Source organism: Coregonus lavaretus, assembly GCF_964263955.1.
Source record: "Coregonus lavaretus genome assembly, chromosome: 2".
Taxonomy (NCBI): Eukaryota; Metazoa; Chordata; class Actinopteri; order Salmoniformes; family Salmonidae; genus Coregonus; species Coregonus lavaretus.
Genome location: NC_139989.1, coordinates 84,533,963 through 84,558,247, shown reverse-complemented (window position 1 = coordinate 84,558,247; position 24,285 = coordinate 84,533,963). Strand labels below are relative to the sequence as shown.

The 24,285-nt window shown below is 40.5% G+C and overlaps 1 protein-coding gene and 1 long non-coding RNA gene across 2 annotated transcripts in view; both read left to right on the top strand.

The window, feature by feature from the left end:
* The window catches only part of LOC311142441, a 1,015,744-nt gene that overhangs the window by 710,528 nt on the left and 280,931 nt on the right, over window positions 1–24,285 (top strand). The window lies entirely within an intron of this gene.
* LOC311099404 (NLR family CARD domain-containing protein 3-like) lies at window positions 13,247–22,492 on the top strand (the record flags this gene model as incomplete). Its single annotated transcript, XM_084140102.1, has 4 exons — window positions 13,247–13,287; window positions 19,513–19,727; window positions 20,149–21,913; window positions 22,209–22,492. The coding sequence occupies 4 exons, from the start codon at window positions 13,247–13,249 to the stop codon at window positions 22,396–22,398; spliced, it is 2,211 nt and encodes a 736-aa protein (XP_083996228.1). The 3' UTR covers window positions 22,399–22,492.

The following is a 24,285-nucleotide window of genomic DNA, read 5'->3' as shown; positions in this document are numbered from 1 at the left end:
GTGCATCACAAAGAATGGCATCGATGGTTTTGTCATTGTGGCCCAGACATGAAGGACACAATACACCTAGAATTAGTCTAGGAGACGTGTTTTCTGGAGTTTTCTGTGGTTGATCTCTCTTGAGGTTTCTTGTCGCTCATAGTGTTCACAGGACAATTCTAACACTTACTTATACTCAGGCAGACCTACCTGGAAATTACTTTTTCATTCTACAAGGGGTCACAAGCTCACTACACAGCAGCTCCATAAGTTCACTACAAAAAATTCCCAACTGTTTCACATTTTTCAAACAGTTCAAACTTTAAGTTCAACTAGGTCAGTACACGACACATCAATCACCAGGCCATTACTTTTTATTTCAAACATGTTGTAGAGCAGGGGTGTCAAACGTACGGCCCGCGGGCCGGATCAGGCCCGCAAACAGGTTTAATCCGGCCCGCGAGATGATTTTTTTTTTTTTTAGTATAAAAATGCACTGCAATTTTTCAATAAAATAAACTGCTGTTCCAATTGCGTCCACTGGATGGCGCAATAGCAATTGTGTTAAGCAAGCAAACTGTTTATACCGGGGCAGAGCAAGTAGGTCAAGCACGTGCAGCCAATGAGCTACTTTGTTTTGCCCGCGATATTTATTACGGCTTCTACTTTTAACATTATGTGCTTTGGCACCCTCATTACCCCAATATGTCTCTGTCAAAAAAGAGAAAAGTGGACGCAGAGTGCAGAGTGTTCCAAGAAAAATGGTCATCCTATTTAATCACGGAATTGAATGGGAAAGCTGTATGTTTGGTGTGTTCAGAGCATGTTGCAGTGCTGAAAGAATATAACCTTCGTCGCCACTATGTGAGTCTTCATGCCGACAAATATGACAACTTTCAAGGACAGCGGAGATGAGAGAAGGTGAATGAACTGTTGGCGGGTCTGAAGAAACAGCAGTCTGTGTTTACTCACAGCCGAGACATCAGTGACGCTGCAGTGAAAGCTAGCTACCTCATTGCTAATGAAATCACAGTGGCTTCAAAACCATTTAGTGAGGGTGAATTTGTAAAAACATGCATGATGAAGGCAGCGGAGATTGTGTGCCCTGAAAAGCGGCAGGCTTTTGCAAATATCAGCCTGACAAGAAACACAGTTGCAGACAGGATTTCCGATCTTTCAGTGGATTAGGACAGCCAGTTGAAGCAAAAAGTAAAGTCATTTATTGCGTTTTCGGTTGCAATTGATGAAAGCACGGACATTACAGATGTTGCACAACTGGCCATTTTTTCATCCGCGGAGTTGATGACACATTGACCGTCACCGAGGAGTTCGTGGAGTTGGTACCGATGACAGATACAACGACAGCAGCTGATATTTTTACCGCACTCGTCGGCGCGCTGGACAGGGTCGGAGTGGACTGGTCCCACGCTGTCAGCCTGGCTACAGATGGTGCGCCCTCAATGATCGGGAAAAAAGCAGGCGTTGTGACAAAGTTCAGAGAGAAAGTGCAATCTGCAAATGGAGGACGTGATTTTTTGACTTTTCACTGTATTTTGCACCAGGAGGCTTTTGTGTTGCAAGTCATTAAAGATGGATAACGTCATGAAGGTGGTCATCCAAACTGTTAATTTCATCCGATCCAGAAGCCTGAATCACTGTCAGTTTGACAGCCTTCTCAGAGAGAAAGACCACATCTATGGCCTGCCATACCACACTGAGGTAAGATGGTTAAGCCGAGGTGCTGTGCTGAGGCGTTTCTTTGATTTACGAGAAGAAATTGAACAGTTCATGGAAGAAAAGGGCAAACCAGTGTTAGAATTTCATTCCGCAGAATGCATGCCGGACCTTGCATTTATGGTGGATGTTACAGAGCACCTGAATAACTTGAACAAACAGCTGCAAGGGCGCAACAAAGTTGTCACGCAGTATTATGACAGCATATGTTCTTTCAAGTTGAAGCTGTCATTGTGGGAGACGCAACTTGCCGGTGGTGATGCAGCTCACTTCCCCTGTCTGAAAAATGTGTGCGCGACCCAACATGTGGCAGATATGAAGCGGTTCAAAGATAAATTAACTGGACTGTTACGGGAGTTTGAGCAACGCTTTCAGATTTATGTTTATATGTTTTTATGTTGATGTGCTATTGTTTTTAATTTATTTTATTTGTATATTTAACCTATTCTTGACTCTGTGGTTCTTGCACTTGTTTGGGGAACAGGATTTCATTATTTTTATCTACATTTCTGCCTGAGAAATGACACCCTGATATAGTTCTGTGATCTGTGAAACAGTTCTGTTAATCACTGAGGCATTGTGTGTTTGTGTGTTCTTTTTCTTTCGAATTTTCAAATAAACTTGACGTGTTTTATGATTAATAGTGATGTTGTGCTTGTACTATTTTGGACACACTGTCCTCAGGCTCCAGCTTTATGTTTTATGTTGATCGTATTAAAACAAAGAAAACTATCTGAAGTTGTTGTTTTTAAGTTATATATACCATGATTTTTCCGGTCCGGCCCACTTGGGAATAGATTTTCCTCCATGTGGCCCCTGAGCTAAAATGAGTTTGACACCCCTGTTGTAGAGGGTTCTTTGCACAGTGCTGATATTCTCTTATTCTTAAACAAACTTTAAACTTTAGAAAATGACACAGACAACGGCTTCTGAGTATATGTAAAATATCTTTAGTTATGCAATTGCAGGCAGAAGTTAATACAGAGTCAACAGGATTTGTGTAGATCTTCATAAGTTCTGCAAATTGTCCAAAACAATCTCTGCTTTTCATCCAAGCACGCCCCTGCCTGGCAGATCAGGAGCCACCATGTTTTCTTCTTGTGGCTGTGTGGAAGTAACGAGAAATTGAAACAATCCAGGTCTACCTGTTCCTCCAGATGATCTCTATCCCATGTCCTTGACTACACGCCCAGACCAGCTGCAGGGAGCTAGAGGGAACCATCCTTACCAAAAGCACAGCATTGGTAGTTAAGAAATGTCTCTACTATTGTTAATCATATTCATTGTTAACTATTAATATTCAACAAATCAGGTAAATATGTGCTCTTTCTCTCACAGCATAATAGATCATATATTCCTCATCAATGTGCTTTACTTCAAAGAAACAGCTGCACTATCAAGTTACATAAGCACACCCTAAATAGTGAAGAGAACGTCCGGACAGGATGTCCTTAAAAGGTCATAAACACAGGACACAGGAAAACTCACCAATCACTTTTTGACAGCAACCGTCTACTATATTCTCTCTCACAGGAGTCTGTGAAACAAGACAGTTGGAGATTGAAACATTGTATGTGTATTCCCTTCCCCCAACTGCTCTGTTCACTCAGACAAACAAACCAGACTGCAGTTTCCCACGCAAGAATTGACTTCAAATCCTAAATTACTTGATATCTTTCAGAAATACATCATTTCCCCCCCTCATAATTCCATAGGTCTATAGGAGTGTCTCAGGTTTTCATTACAACCATTTCTAGTGCATATTGTATATGGTTTCAATATCAGATTTGATAAATAACAGATTATAACATGAAATGCTCAGTGTTGATTTTAAATTGAAACATTAACATTATGTTGGCTTGGCTGATAAAAAGGGTAGATTGAATTTCTCTTGGCAGTTGTGGCTCCCAGGTCTACAGCCAATCAAGGACTAGCTACCCATCCCCCACTGCTGCTCTCACCCCCCACCCCAACCCAAACGGGTTTTGAACCTGGGTCCATCAACTGTCAAGCCAACACCTTAAGCGTGTTAGGTTCTAAATGAACCTAGTAAAACTCAGGGACGTTTAGTAAAGCTCAAACCAAGTTTATTCACCCATTGGATCATACAGCTGCATAAGACAAAGAACATATTCACACAAGCACTGGTATTTAACCCTTTCTCCTATGCTGATCCCCTCTTTCCACATCTGAACAGCCAATACACCTCTGATGCTATCCAGAAGATTAGTGATATATGTTCTTCCTCACTTCATCTAACCTGACCTCTGCCCAAATTGCTCACTCCTCCCCAACTCACGGCTGTCATGTTGACTTGTACCAGACTGTGTCTCTTCTCCTCCCATAGGATCCCTGATGACTAACAATAACATATCCTGACAGAATGGAAACGTTATACATTCCCCTCTCTCCCTCAGTGACATGAATAAGTATATTTCATGTTTAGAAGTCAGAACCCAACAAGCGCTACGCCAAGAGGTCCGAACCTCTCGATGATGTGGCTAGGTGTTGGATTAAGGTCGCTACATTACCCCCTTCCTTGGGGAGAGCATGCCCCTGCACTTCTTTATAGCAAGTCTCTCACGTGTACACGCCTCTTTGATGGCCTCACAGGCACTATCCCACTTCTGACACCAATGTAACAAATTAAGGGATAGCTCCAACCGGGACTCAAACCCGGGTCCAGCGATTATCAAGCCAACACCTTATCCATTACACCAAGAGATCAGAAGTGGTAATTGGTAGGTGTTGGGTTCAGCTTGCTACAGTATATAATTATATAGGGCAATGTGTGATCTGGGAGCGGCAGCACTACCACTAGTGCTCCTGACACAGCCTAACACAATCTTTACCTTCTGAACCTTAAAAACTGACCTAAAGTCAGATACATTTAGACAAACCACCATGTGAGCAGCAAGTGTAGGGTTAATGGAGTGAAGTGGGGGATGGGTAGGACCACCAGTATCAACTATATGTCTATGAATGCATTACTATTAATGCAGTACTAAAGCGGATGGATGCTCTTCATCAACACCATCTCACCTGTGAAACTAGATGTCAGCAATCAATCAACAAGACTAATGCAATGGAGCAAATGAAGACATTAGAACTGCTAAAGGTCAGATATTATATTCTGACACCAATTTCCTACTGGTAGATTTTGTACATAATCTGTCAATCCTGAGAGCAACGCTCTCTCTCCTCCTCTTCCCCCATCTCTCTTTGCTGGGGTGAAGTTTCCCCTAGATACAGATCTAGGATCAGCTTCCCCTCCCCCAAACCTAACAAGGATCATTAGTGGGAGGAATTTAAACCTGATCCAAAGCCAGTGTCTATTTGGGAAACTTGTCCCCTCCCCCACAACTCTACATGTGGATGCGGCTTCCTCCATCTCACCATGTCCACAAAGAAAACGGCAGTGTATTTCAGCTGTAAGAATTTTGAAGTTACTAACTATATTATTTGAATTCAATTTACCTAGCTTCATTATTATTCAACCAGTAGAGAGGCCTCTGTGTAGTTGGAGAAAAATAATCTTTACCCCAAGGTCTCCTTGAGATGACCAGTAGAGGTCTCTGTTAGTTGGAGAAAAATACTCTTTACCCCAGGTCTCCTTGAGATGACCAGTAGAAGCCTCTGTGTAGTTGGAGAAAAATACTCTTTACCCCAGGTCTCCTTGAGATGACCAGTAGAGGCCTCTGTGTAGTTGGAGAAAAATACTATTTACAGATGAGCTTTGGGTTTCTACGTATGTTTAGTCCCAGGTAAGTTAAGTGATCATGCACCACTTTAAATGGTATCCTCTCTAGCTCACTTGTAAAATTATCTGAGATACACATGGGGTCACTTTTTCCCCAATGTATTGAATTTCCAGATAGTTTGCCAAATGAATTGATGAAGTCTAGTAGGTTAGAGACAGAGGCTACTGGGTCTGAGAGGTATAAAAGCACATCGTCTGCATATAACGAAATGATGCTTTCTATGTTTCCTACTTTAAGACCTTGGATATTAGGATGATCCCTTATTTGTATGGCCAGGGGTTCAAGGGAGACAGCGAAGAGCAGAGGACTGAGTGGGCAACCCTGCTGGACAGATCTAGGTAGTTCAAAGGGACTGGATTTGTCTCTGTTGGTCAGAATAGAGGATGTTGGGCAGGCGATCTCCTCCAGTCACATGTCATTCCCTTTTGTTTTATGGCAGACTCCTATGAAATAATATGACCTCTCATAACCACTTGAAAAGGCTCCTATAGTGTAGAATCAGATACCACTCCTGTGTCATTAGTCTTTTGGCTTGGATGCATATTTGATGTGGTTGAAATACTGTCATCTTTTATGATGCTGATAAAGACAGGGGCCGTCTGTTAAGGTGCTAACTGCACAGTGTAGCTACAGGTTATACACTGAGTGGACTAAATATTCACAACACTGTTATGACCAGTTTCTCTGGTATCTCCTACTTCAGGATGGAAGAGAGTAGTCGACCACTTAGATGGAGAGTTGATTCTTTAGTACATAGTGGGGTTGAGTTGCTTTGTTGACCTCAGTTCATTGTTAAAGCACCTCTAGTACATAGTGGGGTTGAGTTGCTTTGTTGAGCTCAGTTCATTGTTACAGCACCTTTAGTACATAGTGGGGTTGAGTTGCTTTGTTGAGCTCAGTTCATTGTTAAAGCACCTTTAGTACATAGTGGGGTTGAGTTGCTTTGTTGAGCTCAGTTCATTGTTAAAGCACCTTTAGTACATAGTGGGGTTGAGTTGTTTTGTTGAGCTCAGTTCATTGTTAAAGCACCTTTAGTACATAGTGGGGTTGAGTTGTTTTGTTGAGCTCAGTTCATTGTTAAAGCACCTTTAGTACATAGTGGGGTTGAGTTGTTTTGTTGAGCTCAGTTCATTGTTAGAGCACCTTTAGTACATAGTGGGGTTGAGTTGCTTTGTTGAGCTCAGTTCATTGTTAGAGCGCTTGTTGTTTTCATAATTTATCCTCTGTGCCAAAGAGATAAAGCTGTGATATCAACGTTTAGGAAAAAAGCCAATATTTAAAAAACCTTTTAAATGTTTATTTTGCTTTACTATAGAGTAGTGTCAACTCCTAGCTTGTCATTGTCAAGTCAAACATGACAATTCCATAAAGAGTTGTCAAGAAAGCAAGAACAGACTGGCCATCAGGCTAGTCATCTCCTTCAGACAAAGTTAATTCATAAACAACAACAGTTTTCTTGATGAAGGAAAATGGGGATATGTTTAGGATCCAACTAATTATAATTGTGTTAATGAACGAATGAGCATTACTGTAAAAAAAAAAAAAAACATATTGTAAAGTGGTTATCCCACTGGCTATAAGGTGAATGCACCAATTTGTAAGTCGCTCTGGATAAGAGCGTCTGCTAAATGACGTAAATGTAATGTAAATGTAAATGTTTTAAATCTTTGTGATACACCAAATAGCAACTACTGTATTGGCTACTAGGATTCTGAAATGAAAATGCTGCTTTGTCTCTGCCATTCTTCTACTGTATAGCCTGGTTGTTAGTGTTGTGTTATTAAATGATTTTAACAATACTAGTTACGTGTGTCTTGTACGTGTGCCCTTTCTCTACAAAGACAATTTTGCGGCAAAAAAAACAAAAATAATGTTTAGATAAATAAAAACCCTTGAAAGATTATTTCATTCATCCACTCCAAACTGGCCAGATTGACACTGCTGCAATACTGATGTTAACCACAGGGTGGGGTTGTAATGCAGAGGAACTGTTGTCAGACAGTTGTGGTATCACAAACCGTGTGTGTGACATTCCACTCTAGACTTGACATTGTTTACAATGCTGACAGATGGATCTATAATGAGGTACAGAATACATATCTAGCTGAACCAACCACAGATGGATCTATAATGAGATACAGAATACATATCTAGTTGAACCAACCACAGATGGATCTATAATTTTACATTTAAGTCATTTAGCAGACGCTCTTATCCAGAGCGACTTACAGTTAGTGAATATATATATTTTTTTATACTGGCCCCCCGTGGGAATCGAACCGACAACCCTGGCGTTGCAAACGCCATGCTCTATCAACTGAGCTACATCCCTGCCGGCCATTCCCTCCCCTACCCTGGACGACACTGTTGTGCAGCCAATTGTGCGCCGCCCATGAGTCTCCCGGTCGCGGCCGGCTGCGACAGAGCCTGGATTCGAACCAGGATCTCTAGTGACACAGTTAGCACTGCGATGCAGTGCCTTAGACCACTGCGCCACTCAGGAGCCATATATAATGAGGTACAGAATACATATCTAGTTGAACCAACCACAGAAGAGTCTATATAGAGATACAGAATACATATCTAGCTTAACCCACAACAGATGGATCTATAATGAGGTACAGAATACATATCTAGCTGAACCAACCACAGATGGATATATAATGAGGTACAGAATACATATCTAGCTGAACCAACCACAGATGGATCTATAATGAGGTACAGAATACATATCTAGCTGAACCAACCACAGATGGATCTATAATGAGGTACAGAATACATATCTAGCTGAACCAACCACAGATGGATCTATAATGAGGTACAGAATACATATATAGTTGAACCAACCACATATGGATCTATAATGAGGTACAGCATACATATCTAGCAGAACCAACCACAGATGGATTTATAATGAGGTACAGAATACATATCTAGCTGAACCAACCATGGATGGATCTATAATGAGGTACAGAATACATATCTAGCTGAACCAACCACAGATGGGTCTATATAGAGATACATAATACATATCTAGCTGAACCAACCACAGATGGATCTATAATGAGGTACAGAATACATATCTAGCTGAACCGACCACAGATGGATCTATAATGAGGTACAGAATACATATCTAGTTGAACCAACCATAGAACCAATGAAAGTTCTTGTGTGTTGATATCTTCACTAGTTGTTCCTGACATCAAACCTGTAAACAATCAGGATCAATTGAACTTCAGATACCCACCTGGATCCCTTCTGCTGGAAACGTGGCAACAAGATACACACACAAACACTAAATATTTCAACAGAAATTAAGGGGTACATTTAAATGTGGTAATGGAAAAACAAGGTCTGAAAAGTGGTTTCTAAAAACAAAATAAAAAGTAAGGAACAAGTTGTTTTTTATCACATTGAATATTAACTTTGTAGTAGAGTGGTTGCTTGTTAAAAATCATACAGATCACAATTCATCCAAACAACTTGGCATAAGTCCTTTCCGCAGTGCTGCTGCTTGAGGTTAGGGATAGGTTTAGGGATAGGGATAGGGTTGGGTTAGGGTTAGGGTTAGGGTTAGGGTTAGGGACAGGGTTGGGTTAGGGTTAGGGATAGGGATAGGGATAGTGTTAGGGTTAGGGTTAGGGTTAGGAACAGGGTTGGGTTAGGGTTAGGGTTAGGTTTGAGCCAGCAAATGGAAGGACATGAGTCTACGGTTTGAGGATATATAATTCATTCTCTGGCTGTATTGACCTGATTTAAACCCCATTTCTAGTCCTGCAAACAGAGAGAGAGAGAGAACAACATACATGGAAATGTTTTTTAACACGGTTTAATGCAATTTCCTTCTACTAAAATAGTTTAGTCATGTTAATTTGTAGTTCTCTCTGTATGGCAGATTCTCAGAAGGTTTCCATAGTCCATTAACCTAACAGCCTGGAAGGGAGGGAGGGAGGGATGGAGAGAGAGAGAGAGAGAGAGAGAGAGAGAGAGAGAGAGAGAGAGAGAGAGAGAGAGAGAGAGAGGGAGAGAGAGAGAGAGAGAGAGAGAGAGAGAGAGAGAGAGAGAGAGAGAGAGAGAAGACTGGATAACACTCAGTCTGCCTCCTCAAATGGCACCCTATATAGTGCACTACTACAGCCCTATTGGTCCTGGTCTAAAGTAGTGCACTATGGAGGGAATAGGGTACCATTTGGGATGGAACCTCAGACTTGAATCACTGGTCCTGGACACTGCAAGTTGTTCATACCTTATTGTTTTTAATGATTAACCTTGTCCTGCAGTGGTCTAAATCAGGGTCACACAGTGTTTCTTGGTATTCTTAAACAAATCTACTTTGAAACAAAAGTACACACCTCTCACACATGGTTATGGGTTTAATAAAAAGAAGACACCTGGACCATGTCAGATATAGAGTTGAAATGTATTACATGTTGAGTTTACATCCCAATATTACACTTTATATACATGACAGAATACTGAAATATAACAAACCGTTTATTATTTATGAAATGATTAAAAATATAAATGCCATTCCATCCATGAGACCTCTAGCAGTAGCTACACAGCCATGTTGGAAACCCATGGCTTTTCTCCTAAACAGGTTCAACTGGTTTTCTGATTATTCTGACATGGGGTCAATGTCACTAGACTTTAGCAGATGTTAAATTAATCAGTAACAAAAATTACACAAAGTCACTTGACATTGGGGAGGTGAATAAACTCTTCCCAATGTTTCTTTCTCAGCACAAAGGAACATCTCAATGACTTGACATGTTCTGGTTTTGAATTCAGGCTGCAAGGTAAGGATCATACCAGGGATTATTTATGTATGATGTTGGTAGAATGTATACATTGGGATAGTAGTAAGGATCCTACCAGGGATTATTTATGTATGATGTTGGTAGAATGTATACATTGGGATAGTAGTAAGGATCCTACCAGGGATTATTCATATAAGATGTTGGTAGAATGTATACATTGGGATAGTAGTAAGGATCCTACCAGGGATTATTTATGTATGATGTTGGTAGAATGTATAAATCGGGATAGTTAGTAGTAAGAGGCCGGTGGGTAAATGACTAAGATTCAAGCCTCCTCTAAATTAGGGAGATGTTTCTTTATTGTGTGTTTAGTTGTACCTTTACCTTCCTGTAGTTGGTCATTTGGAAGGATTATGTATGGAGGAATGGTCTAATATCACTCCAACTCAGAAAACACTTTAGAAAAAGGCTCAGTGCCGTTATCCTCGCAAGGGAGGTATTTAAAGGGAGAGCCAATTTAGACCCCTACCTTTTTGAGAAAAAAAGTATTACTTGTTAAACAAAATCTCTTTCTCTGAGCAATTGTATTTGTATAAAATCATTTAATTTCCTATTTTTTTTGGCTTACAATATAGCTCAGTATTTGAATGATTTATTTTAAACAGTCATTTTTGCTCATCTTTATCAAGGGAGTCAATAATTTGAGACCCCACTGTATACTTCAAAGTTAGAGATATGTTGAAACTGGATCCCTCATAATGATTCTACATTTTATAGTATGCCATGGCCTTTACTGGCCAAAGGTTAAACTACTGTTATGTTTATGCTATACTATGGTGTTGTGCCACTAGACTTTGACCAGATATTATTGCATCCAAAGATCAACTGTACCTAGAACACAGATACAGAGCCACTTGTCATCAGGAAGGTGCTCTCTCAGCAGAACGGAAAATATCTCGATGACTTGACATGTTCTGGTTGTGAATACAGGCTACAAGGTAAGACTCTTCCAAGGGATTATTGTAAAGTGTGTAGGGAAATTAAATATATGGTGTTATTATAGTATAGAGAATGACAGTAAAACACTCAGATCTAACAGTCCATTTCACCTGGGACAGGTACGTGACAGTTCAATCATACAAAATGGCGCTAACTGGGCGTAGGCAAGTCAAATTCAAAAACATATTGTTCATATCTCGTATTATAGGATTCGTATATCGTGGTTATTTTACAATTTGTAAAAATTTTAATGTATCATAGTTCGAAATCATCTTTCAGAATATCAGAACATTTGTTGTTTTCAAAATTACAATGAGCTCCTGCTTCCTGTGTAATTTGGTATGAAACCTGAACGTACTTTTCTTAACATTGATATTATGAATTAAATTCAATAATATCATAATAATAGCAGACCTGTTGAACAAAGCAACACACTAGAATGATTGGAATTATTACAAGATAAAGTGAGACATTATTATCATTTTTATTTTATTTTAGTTTTAGATCAGCTTTAATATTTCAGATAGATTGTAACTTCCATCAATCCCCCATTATTATTATTATTATTATTAGTTCCACTACATGGAGAAAAGGTTAACAATATCAGTCATGACATTTAAGTCATTTAGCAGACGCTCTTATCCAGAGCGACTTACATGAGCAATTAGGGTTAAGTGCCTTGCTTAAGGGCACATCGACATATTTTTCACCTAGTCGGCTCGGGGATTAGAACCAGCGACCTTTCGGTTAATGGCACAACGCTCTTACCCACTAAGCTACCTGCTCACTAAACTATGTGTTGATGTGATTGCATTAAATCACCTGACTGTTTGGACGTGTCTGTTAGTAAATGTTTTATTTCTAAGAGATAATGAATAAAATAGAACAATTGACCTTCAATAATTAGTTGTCACTGTGTTAACCACAACCAAACTGTTGGATCTCTGTTTAGGGGTCAGTGCTCTAAAATGAGTCTCTCTGGGGAGAGAGAGGAGGGGGGCCCTGCCTCTAAAATGAGTCTCTCTGGGGAGAGAGAGGAGGGGGTCCCTGCCTCTAAAATGAGTCTCTCTGGGGGACATGACACCAAAGCTAAGAGGTGAGATGACAATGTTGTTTAAGAATTTATAAGGAGTTTATTTCTAAAGCTTTATATCCACAATTTTTTCACGTTTGTTATTTTACATCAGAAATGATTGCTTATGGGTACCTTCATGTGCGTGTAAAATATTGTTGTTCTAAGATTTTAATTAATAGATTTTTGCGTATTAATTTTGTTAAGCAAAACGCTATATAGCTGGAATGAAATGTTTGTATCCTGTATATTAGACTGTGATATGTGGTTGTCTCACCAGCACACACACACACACACACACACACACACACACACACACACACACACACAGACACATCTTTACCATCATACACACACACATCTATAGAGGTTTTGCATGACACAATCATTTATCCTACTCTTAGTTATTGTCTAATATGTTGTCATGCAGAACCTTATTGTTTTTACTAATTCTGATCGTTGTTACAAGTGGAATTTTGACAATACTACCATCAAATCAACACACTCTTCACTCTTGTTTTAACCAAAAAGGGTTCTATCGCTTGCTTAATATATGGAACCACTAAAAGTTCTATATAGAAACATTTTATAGGGTTCTTTAATCAGAACTCTAGAGGTTCTTCTTCCCTGAACCAAAATGGTTCCATATAGAACCCTGCATGGTGTCATTTATGAATTATGGCTACTACTATTAAATAGGAATATTTTTAGCTAAGAATATAATTTATAGGAAAATAGGAATGGTTGAAAAATCCCAATATTCATTAAAAATTATCCTTAGAAATAGCAGTGCTGGGGGTTTGGAAAGCCATAGTCAGTCAATCAACAATAGAACAATACTCTTATGAAAAATATTGATCTTTAACTTACAGTCTGTGGATACTATGCGACTAGAAAGGTTAAAAATGCATGTAAGAAATCACAGCGCAGCTGAAAAAAATATGGCAGGTGGAAATCAAAAGAGGATGTTCTACGGAGATAGGTGGGCGGGGCTGAGAGTAGCAGAGGGGTGGGATTTAAAAAGATCATGATCGGTAATAGTCATTACTGTAAACACTATAGATGTCTGAGTACTATCTATCCAAAATCTAATGTGTATAATTAATTATTATTATTATTATATATAAAAAAAGTAATTACTGTGTATGAAAGTATTGTATGGGGGGTAGAATTTATCTTCGTTATATTCAAACACACTGGTGGCCAGGGAGGCATCTCTTTGTTCGAACGATGGCCCAACTCTGGCTGACTTCTTTACAATACAATACATTACAATACAGTACAACTTTGTCCATTAGTTCCAGCAAACAACAAAAATGTATTTTCTGCTCCGTTCATAACCCCCCCAAACAGCAGACCTCACACATACAGTTGAGACCAGCACAGGTTCAAGCTGCAGTGCAGCGCCCCTGGATGGAGAGCATGTTGTGGGGTTAAGGGCCTTGCTCAAGGGCCCAACGAAAGGTGATTGTTTTGAGGACGTGGACCCAGCAGCCCTCCAGGGGTCAGATCAATTCCGTCCGTTCTTTCCAGCGCCCGGCTCGGGATTCAAACTGGACACTTTTCGGCCACAGGTCCAACGCCTGCCACAGCTCCAACTCATTTGCCGCTGGGCGAAAACCTGAGTTAATATTCAGAAATAAGCATGAGTTAATCTGCCAAAATGAAGACAAAATGTTATGCAGACCTCATTATTATGATAACATACATGCAGTTGTCATCAGCAGCAGCCACAAGAGAGAGCCTCTGATAGTTCTGGGTAACTGCCAGACTGAGCAAAACATAGATAGTGTGTTAAAAGACATGTAATGATTAACTAGGCTATTGAATCACCAACATTTATTATACATAATTATTATACAGAAATCATTGTCAAAAGCTGAAGAGAAACTGTTGCATGTAGGTCTATATTATTTATGGATTGATCATATAGAAATATAGAAACATTATTTTAACTACTCCAAAGCAATTACATGTGGCGCAGGAACCACTGACTCACTGCATTATTATATAGTATTATCAAGACACCTGCTGTTAACTCTTAACTGGTTAGGACAGCTCATGAGGTGTCCTAAATATCTACCGACTAGGTGGGACTAGAGGCTTCATGCATAGCTTTAATTTATACCCATAAGTGTAAAATTTCTTTCTTCTCAGCACTTATACGACCAATGTTCTACTCTGAGATACTTTGTGGATATGGGCCCAGATCTCAAAATGTTGTTATAAAAAAACTTTGAATGTTTGTTTTACATATAAAAATAAATAAATGAATATTACTAATGTAAGCCACTGTAAAGACTGGGTTATGTATGCACTCACTAACTGTAAGTCACTCTGGATAAGAGCGTCTGCTAAGTGATTAAAATGTAAATGTATTGTGTTGCACTGCTCATGTCCGCGTTCTGGAACTGCCCGCGTCCAAGTACGGTTTGGCGCCAAGCATATTGTCCAGTTACGCGCTGAGTGGACTGAGGTGATGTTGGGGAATAACGACGGAGTTTGTTACAGTGTTGAGACACCGAAATTTATTTTTCAATTTGCTTTTTGCGTAATGGTCAGTGACAGTATGAGTGTAGCCAGATCCTTTTCACTCGCTATCCTTGTTTCATCTTGTGTGGTGCACCGGATTCGTCATCATCCTCGAGGGACAGACGAACGACCTGCTAGCTAGCCAAGCTAGTCGGTACAGCTAGCTAAGCTAGCTACTCTACCAGCAGCATCCTAGTTATCCTAGCTACCACTACATCATCACCGGCTGCCTGCATTTCTTGTGGACCAATGGAGCTCCCGGGTTGTTTCTTCCACCTGTTAAATACAGTGGAGGGCTTCTCCCTCTCTCATTGACGGATGCTGGCTTCCTACCCTCCCTCTGTCCGGTTCTCCTCTCTTCACTAGATGGACGGTAACTTTAGTGTTTAACCCCTCTGTGTCCAAGGACCAAACTTTTGAATATTATTTTCGGGGCGCCTCAAGTAGGCAGGACACACATCATTTTTAACATGGCTTTTTTTCTGATAAAAATGAGTTAATTGCATCCGCCATGGAGCCCAGTTTAATATTATTACCTTCTGTCTCTAGTTATAAAGTAATCGCGAAACAGCAGGCATTTTAGGGCATTTTTCACCCTACAAGCTCCTATTAGTTCTATTGAGCTCCGTGAAACCGACTCGCCTTCAGAACGTTCTATTCCCAGTCCATTGTTCTGCGTCACAATGCCAGCTTCACTATTGTTATCAATGAGATCTGCCTGCGTTAACCCTGTAGGTTTACCTCAGGTAACTTATTATTAACAAGGTTAGGGCTACTTGGTGAGCGTTAACCCTGTAGGTTTACCTCAGGTAACTTATTATTAACAAGGTTACGGCTACTTAGTGAGCGCGCACACTGTTCACCTGAGTAGATGTTGTGGTCACCAATAGTGAGGTGAGACACAGCTTATGAGTGAATGGCTGGCGGATAGCCATCAAACATTAAACATTTTCTGGTCATGGTTAACCATATTTGTTTTAAGAAAAAAGTGTACAATCTAAACAAAACGCATGTCCCTGTCCTCCTTTTCAAGATGTGGCCGATTTTAAACAGCCAGAAGACATTTTTTTATTAAGAAATAACTTTTTTTTTGAGGACTTGTTGTTTCTAAATGGCTGCTGGGTAATTTGATATGCATCGAAATCTTGGTTAGTAGGCATCAAATTGAGCGAATGCTGCGCAGGTTCACTGAGTTGCAAACCAAATGGGTATAATGGGGTGATTGTTGTCTAATCGGGTGGTCTAGCTAATGGATTTGTAGATCTGACGCAGTTGCTACCTCAGATTATGAGCCTAGCAAGTGTCATGAGTGAGTTATGTAGTACCCACATTCGGCCACAAGGAGGAGCAAGAGTGCCATAAACCCATACTGTTTTTGCCACATAAACCCTAAACCTAACAATCAATCAAATGTATTTATAAAGCCCTTTTTACACCAGCAGATGTCACAAAGTGCTATACAGAAACTCTTACCCTACTTATAACCTATTTTAGCCGTAACCCCTAATTCTAGAGTAGGGTAGCCTAGAACACTTTTAGAAACTATTTTAGTAATAATATGATCTTAGTAAATACAATTATAGTATTAAATAGCGTTTTGATTATTTTGTTGTTATTTTATTGTATGTATAATTGCAAGACAGAACATTTTTCAAATGTGTTTTGAATTGGGTGACCTAGTAACCTCTGTGTGAAAGTCCAGCAATTGGCGTGGGGCAGGTTTGAGACTGATCTAATACACTTTATTTCTCAGCTGCCTCACCAATGTCTGTACGTGACTTAATAACTTTTAATTGATAAATATTTCCAATAGATGGCAGCATAAGACCACGAAGCATCAGTTATAGGCTACAAGCAGCAATATGATTGACATAAAATAGCATGCAACCAAATACTATATGTCCCATGATTTTCTAAAATGGTCACTCATTACTTTAGTTAGCTATATATCTCGTATTAGGCCTGTGATGCTTTTGGAAGAGCAATTAAATAGTGACTATAGCAGGTGTTGAACCCCGGGTAAATAATCACTAGTCAGATGCTCCAACCTCAACCCTAGTATACATGCATTTTTATATATCTAATATTGCGATTAAACAACCTCGGAATAGATAAGACAAGAGTGCGTCTTCCAGCCCACCAATAAATTACATCATGCAACCCTCCCGGTTAGCAAATGTACCTCAACATGCCCCTCGCTTGTGCTAGAAGGCAGAGTGCTCGCTGCTGGTTGATGATTCTGACAATGAATGTACTAGGAAAATACATTTTTCTCGACCAGAGGTGACTAAATTAATGTTCAGGCTTATTGATAATCATTATAGTAATTAAGTATCATTTCAAAACATGAGTATAAAAACAGGTAATAATAAACATGAATCATTATATTATTTCACAGTAATCTGTGAAATGCTTTTTCAGTCGTTACTCTTGCATTAGCAGTGTGGAAAGGGACAGTAAAAAGCATGTGCAGGAGTTTTCCTGTGAGGGGGAGTGTTGGTGTATCCAGGAAGAAACTAAACTGATCTTCTGAAATGTCATTCATGGTCTTATGCTGCCATCTATTGGAATTATTTAGTAACTGCAGTAGTACTGAATAAAGTATATCCTTACTAAAGTAGTAATTACTCAGAATTGCAAAATATGACATTTTCTAGTTCATTTTACCACTTACAACCATAACATAACAATTTATAGCATAACAAACAATGAAACTGACATAAACCAAAAACACCATACATTTAGTTAACTATATATATATATATATATATATATATATATTTAGATGGGTGACATTATCTGCCAAAGTAACACCACTGTAGATAAAGAAGAGCTCTCCAGTAGGTGTACCAAAACATTCAAAGACCATTTTCTCAAAATTGAGGTTACAAGTTTATCATCTTTCAAAGCAGAATTACTTTCCCATTGTTCCTCAACTGTAGTGTATGATATACCTTTTTCTAGCTGAGTCTCTACTTTTATCCAATTTAAAAAAACACAATTTCAAACTTTCCTACATAAAATCGAGCCGGTCGGTCACATTTGACTGTGTAAAACCTAGCAGTACTACTTATTTCTCTGAGAGGGAGGCAGATATATATCATTTTACAAAAAAAAAAAACTATATTTGTCTCTGAAATGAAACCATCAAGTGATAGATTTTAAACAAATTCATGTCTTTCATTGAACAATCCCATGCCATGATTAGATAGTGAAAAAACACACCAATCTGTTTCATAATGTCTTTAAATAATAGAAGCTAATTTAAGAACATTTCTGAAAATTGATATATAGCGTTTTGGAATGAAACTCTTGTTTCCCCATCTGAGCTCAGAGTAGATGAGAGACGTAATGTTTGTCTCTGTTGTGTTGAAGCCCAATCAAGCAGGAGAGACCAGCCTCCCCTGTACCCAGCTGTGTGTCCATGAAGAGTGACTGGTCTATGAATCATCCTATAGAGTTTAGAGAGGGATACTTTTCTAGTGAACTAAGGTAAGAATAACTCATGGGTCATGGTCAGTGAGTTAAACAACACTGTCTCTAGTCATTTCTCCTCTCCCATTTTACCATTTATTTTTGTTGTTTTCATAATCCATAGGCTAATCCTTTTTTCCATTTTCATAGTCCTGAAACAATATTAAACAAACACAACATTCCCTCCCTGTGTGTGTGTGTGTGTGTGTGTGTGTGTGTGTGTGTGTGTGTGTGTGTGTGTGTGTGTGTGTGTGTGTGTGTGTGTGTGTGTGTGTGTGTGTGTGTGTGTGTGTGTGTGTGTGTGTGCACTCCCTGGATGAGGAGATGTAATTTCATGTTTTGTCCACAGAAACCAACAGGAGAGATCAGAGTCAGAGATTCTCAGTGGTCAGTCTTCCCAGAGTCATCAAACAGACCTGGCCTCCATATTCATTGTATGTGGTCCTGTTATGTACATTTGTTTTTGTTTACCTCAAGTAAAGTTGATCTGTCAATCATTCATTGATGTGTTAATGAGAAAGCATTTAGTCTCTTGCATAACTTATTTACTTGATTTATTTCAGTTGCTTGAAGAGAATATTATGACATTTGTGAAGAACGAGCTGAAGATGTTCAATCAATCAATCAATCAATTTTATTTTATATAGCCCTTCTTACATCAGCTAATATCTCGAAGTGCTGTACAGAAACCCAGCCTAAAACCCCAAACAGCTAGTAATGCAGGTGTAGAAGCACGGTGGCTAGGAAAAACTCCCTAGAAAGGCAAAACCTAGGAAGAAACCTAGAGAGGAACCAGGCTATGAGGGGTGGCCAGTCCTCTTCTGGCTGTGCCGGGTGGAGATTATAACAGAACCATGCCAAGATGTTCAAAAATGTTCATAAGTGACAAGCATGGTCAAATAATAATCAGGAATAAATCTCAGTTGGCTTTTCATAGCCGATCATTAGAGTTTAAAACAGCAGGTCTGGGACAGGTAGGGGTTCCATAACCGCAGGCAGAACAGTTTAAACTGGAATAGCAGCAAGGCCAGGCGGACTGGGGATAGCAAGGAGTCACCACGGCCGGTAGTCCCGACGTATGGTCCTAGGGCTCAGGTCTCTCAGTTGGCTTTTCATAGCCGATCATTTAGAGTTGAAAACAGCAGGTCTGGGACAGGTAGGGGTTTCGTAGCCGCAGGCAGAACAGTTGAAACTGGAATAGCAGCAAGGCCAGGCGGACTGGGGGCAGCAGGGTGTTCAAGAGGATTCTTAGTCCAGAACTCCCAGAAGGCTTTGAGAGTCAGAAGCAGGATAAGGAAGTGGTGGACGCTGAAGATGAGAAGCAGGAGAGCAGTGCCAGAGAGGGGGCTCTGAAGATCACACTGCACGTCCTGAGGAAAATGAACCAGAAGGAGCTTGCTGACACACTGGAGAAAAGTAAGAGCTGTCTGCCTCATGTTGAATGCTGTTTTAGAACATTTAAAAGCTGTAGCTAAAGTACAGCTAAAGTAGCTGTGTAACTCAATGATATTGTAGCAGCCTTAACACAACACCTAGTGACCTCATCAAGTAGCAGCAGGGATGTGTTGTGTTGTGTTGTGTTGAGAGAGAGAGAAAGAGAGAGAGAGAGAGAGAGAGAGAGAGAGAGAGAGAGAGAGAGAGAGAGAGAGAGAGAGAGAGAGAGAGAGAGTGAACCAATAATACTATAATCAGTCACACCAGTCTGTAATGCATTATGAAAACATTTATACAGTCAGTTAAGAGAATAAAGTATTATAATTTAAAATGTTATAACAGTCCTAGAATACTGTAGGCAATAAAACAGACGTAATATTAATATCCTCTGTGTTATTTCTAGATTCAGATGAGCGTGCTGTGATTCTTCAACGTGAACTGAAATCTAATCTAAAGAAGAAGTTTCAGTGTGTATTTGAGGGGATCGCTAAACAAGGAAACCCAACACTTCTCAATAAGATCTACACAGAGCTCTACATCACAGAGGGTGGAACAGGAGAGGTCAATAATGAACATGAGCTGAGACAGATTGAGACAACAACCAGGAAAAAAGCAAGACCAGAGACTGCAGTCAAATGTAACGACATCTTCAAACCCTTAACTGGACAAGACAAACTTATCAGAACTGTGCTGACAAAGGGAGTCGCTGGCATTGGAAAAACAGTCTCTGTGCAGAAGTTCATTCTGGACTGGGCTGAAGGAAAAGCAAATCAGGATGTCCAATTTGTATTTTCATTCCCTTTTCGGGAGCTGAATTTGATGAAAAAGGAAAAACACACTTTGATTGAACTTCTCAATCACTTCTCAATGGAAACCAAAGAATCAACAATCTCCAACTATGACAAGTACAAAGTTCTGTTCATCTTTGATGGTCTGGATGAGTGCCGACTGACCCTAGACTTCCAGAAGAACAAGATCTGTTGTGACGTCACAGAGTCAACCTCAGTGGATGTTCTGCTGACAAATCTCATCAAGGGAAATCTGCTTCCCTCTGCTCTCCTCTGGATAACTACCCGACCTGCAGCAGCCAATATGATCCCTTCAGGGTGTGTTGACCAGGTGACAGAGGTACGAGGGTTCAATGACCCACAGAAGGAGGAGTACTTCAGGAAGAGATTCGGTGATGAGGACCTGGCCAGCAGAATCATCTCACACATAAAGACATCAAGGAGCCTCCACATCATGTGCCACATTCCAGTCTTCTGTTGGATTTCTGCAATAGTCCTTGAACACATGTTGAGTACAGACAAGACAGAAGAGATGCCCAAGACTCTGACTGAGATGTTCATACACCTTGTGGTGTTTCATACCAAACAAAATAATGAAAAGTATCTTGGGAAAGAAGAGACAGGTCCACACTGGAATAAAGAGAGCATTCTGTCACTGGGAAAACTGGCTTTTCAACAGCTTGTGAATGGCAATCTGATTTTCTATGAAGAAGACCTTAGCAAGGCTGGCATTGATGTCAATGAAGCTTCAGTGTACTCAGGATTGTGCACACAGCTCTTTAAAGAGGAATGTGTGCTGTACCAGGACAAGGTGTACTGCTTCGTGCATCTGAGCATTCAGGAGTTTCTGGCTGCTGTATATGTGTTCCTCTCATTCATCAACAACAATGACAATCTAATGGCCGAACCGCAAGTTACTGAAGTTACTGTCTACAAGAGTGCTGTGGATAAAGCCTTACAAAGTGAGACGGGAAACCTGGACCTGTTCCTCCGCTTCCTTCTGGGCCTCTCACTGGAGTCCAATCAGAAGCACTTACAAGGTCTACTGACAAAGACAAGAAGCAGCTCACAGAGCCATGAAGAAACAGTCAACTACATCAAGGAGAAGATCAGGGAGAATCCCTCTCCAGAGAGGTGCATCAATCTGTTCCACTGTCTGAATGAACTGAATGACCATTCTCTAGTGAAGGAGATCCAAAGCTACCTGAGCTCAGGAAGTCTCTCAGAAGCCAAACTGTCACCTGCACAGTGGTCAGCTCTGGTCTTTGTGTTGCTGACTTCAGAAAAGGAGCTGGATATGTTTGACCTGAAGAAATACTCCAGATCAGAGGAAGGTCTTCTGAGGCTGCTGCCAGTGGTCAAAGCCTCCAGAGCTGCTCTGTGAGTACATAACATGACATTTAAGTAATAATCATCAGGAAGAAATATTCAGTTTAGAGAAAAATATATATTATAATATGTTTATAATATATATAAAATGAAATTGAAAAACGAACTGAATCAGTGCATTGGTGTTCACATTTGTATAACAAAATGACCATACAATTCTAGGAGACGGAAGATGAATCTATATGTTGTTTAAGAGAATAAACCAAATGCATCTGCCATTGTCCTTCTACACTACTGGTGTTAAATTAACAGTGTGTTTGTGAAATCATGATGATCTCTATGTCAGGCTGTCAGGCTGTGGAGTCACAGAGAAAGGCTGTGCTTCTCTGGCCTCATCTCTGAAGTCAAACCCCTCACACCTGAGAGAGCTGGATCTGAGTAACAATGACCTGAAGGATTCAGGAGTGAAGCTGCTCTCTGCTGGACTGGGGAATCCCCACTGTAAACTGGAGACTCTGAGGTCAGTATTCCTGTAGTTGGTCAACAAGTGATAACTGTTCACCAGATCCACATGTGTTTACCAGGCACACATAGTCCACACCATATGTGTTTGGACAGTGAAGCTTACAGTTTTACATTGGTGCTATGCTCCAGCATTTTGGATTTCAGATTGAATGTTTCATTATAGAATGTCACCTTTTATTTGATGTTAATAATTGTTAATGGTGAGAGGTTAGCATGTTTTGTTGTAGCCTCTGTAACTTTCTCACTCATTATTATGCATGATTCATTCATGATCTTTCTCAATCATGGCATCATTAGGATTCATTCAGTAGTGTTTAGAAACATGTTATCTACTCACAGAAAGACAATTACTCAACACCAAAGAATAGCAGTGTGGTTTTAATATGATTTGACTCTTTGCAGGCTGTCAGGCTGTCTAGTCACAGAGGAAGGCTGTGCTTCTCTGGTCTCAGCTCTGAAGTCAAACCCCTCACACCTGAGAGAGCTGGATCTGAGCTACAATCACCCAGGAGACTCAGGAGTCAGACTGCTCTCTGCTGGACTGGAGGATCCACACTGCAGACTGGAGAAACTCAAGTATGTAGAGGGTTTATGTCAATGTTCATATCAGACATGTTGGAGTTATCAGGCTAGTTAAGACAAACATTCTGACCACCACTTGGACTAAGTTATATGCTGACCGTGTGTGTGTGTGTGTGTGTGTGTGTGTGTGTGTGTGTGTGTGTGTATATGTTTTGATGTGTGTGTGTGTGGTTCCAGTGTGTGGACACACACACACTTGACACATACACACTGGACACATGCAAACGCACACACACACACACTGGTCACACACACACACACACACACACACACACACTGGACACACACACACACTGGACACACATACACACACACACACCTTTAGTCATTATTCTTAAAATACAAATTAATCTAGCACACGTACACTGCACACACACACGTTGGACACACACACACACACACACTGGACACACATACACACTGGACACACACACACACTGGACACACACACACACACACTGGACACACACACACACTGGACACACACACACACTCGACACACACACTGGACACACACACACTGGACACACACACATTGGACACACACACACACACAAACACACACACTGGACACACACACACAAACTAGACACACACACACACACACACACACACTGGATACACACACACACACTGGACAAACACACACAAACTGGACACACACACACTGGACACACACACTAGACACACACACACACACTAGACACACAGACACGTACGCTGGACGCACACACACTGGACACACACACAGACACACTGGACACACACACACTCGACACACACACACTGGACAAACACACTACACACACACACACACACACACAGACACGTACACTGGACACACACACACACGCTGGACACACACACTGGACACACACACACACTCGACACACACACTGGACACACACACATTGGCCACACACACATTGGACACACACACACAAACACACTGGACACACACACACACTGGACACACACACACACAAACAAACACACACTGGACACACAGTTATATGTTATATGCTGACTGTGTTTGTGTGTGTGTGTCCAGTGTGTGTGTGTGTCCAATGTGTGTGTGTGTCCAGTGTGTGTGTGTGTCCATTGTGTGTGTCCATTGTGTGTGTCCAGTGTGTGTGTGTGTATGTGTGTGTGTGTGTGTGTGTGTGCATGTGTATCACTCAATGACACAGACACACACACGCTGGACGCACACACACACACTGGACACACACACACACACACACACAAACACACACACTGGACACACACACACTGGACACACACAAACACTAGACACACAAACACACACTGGACAC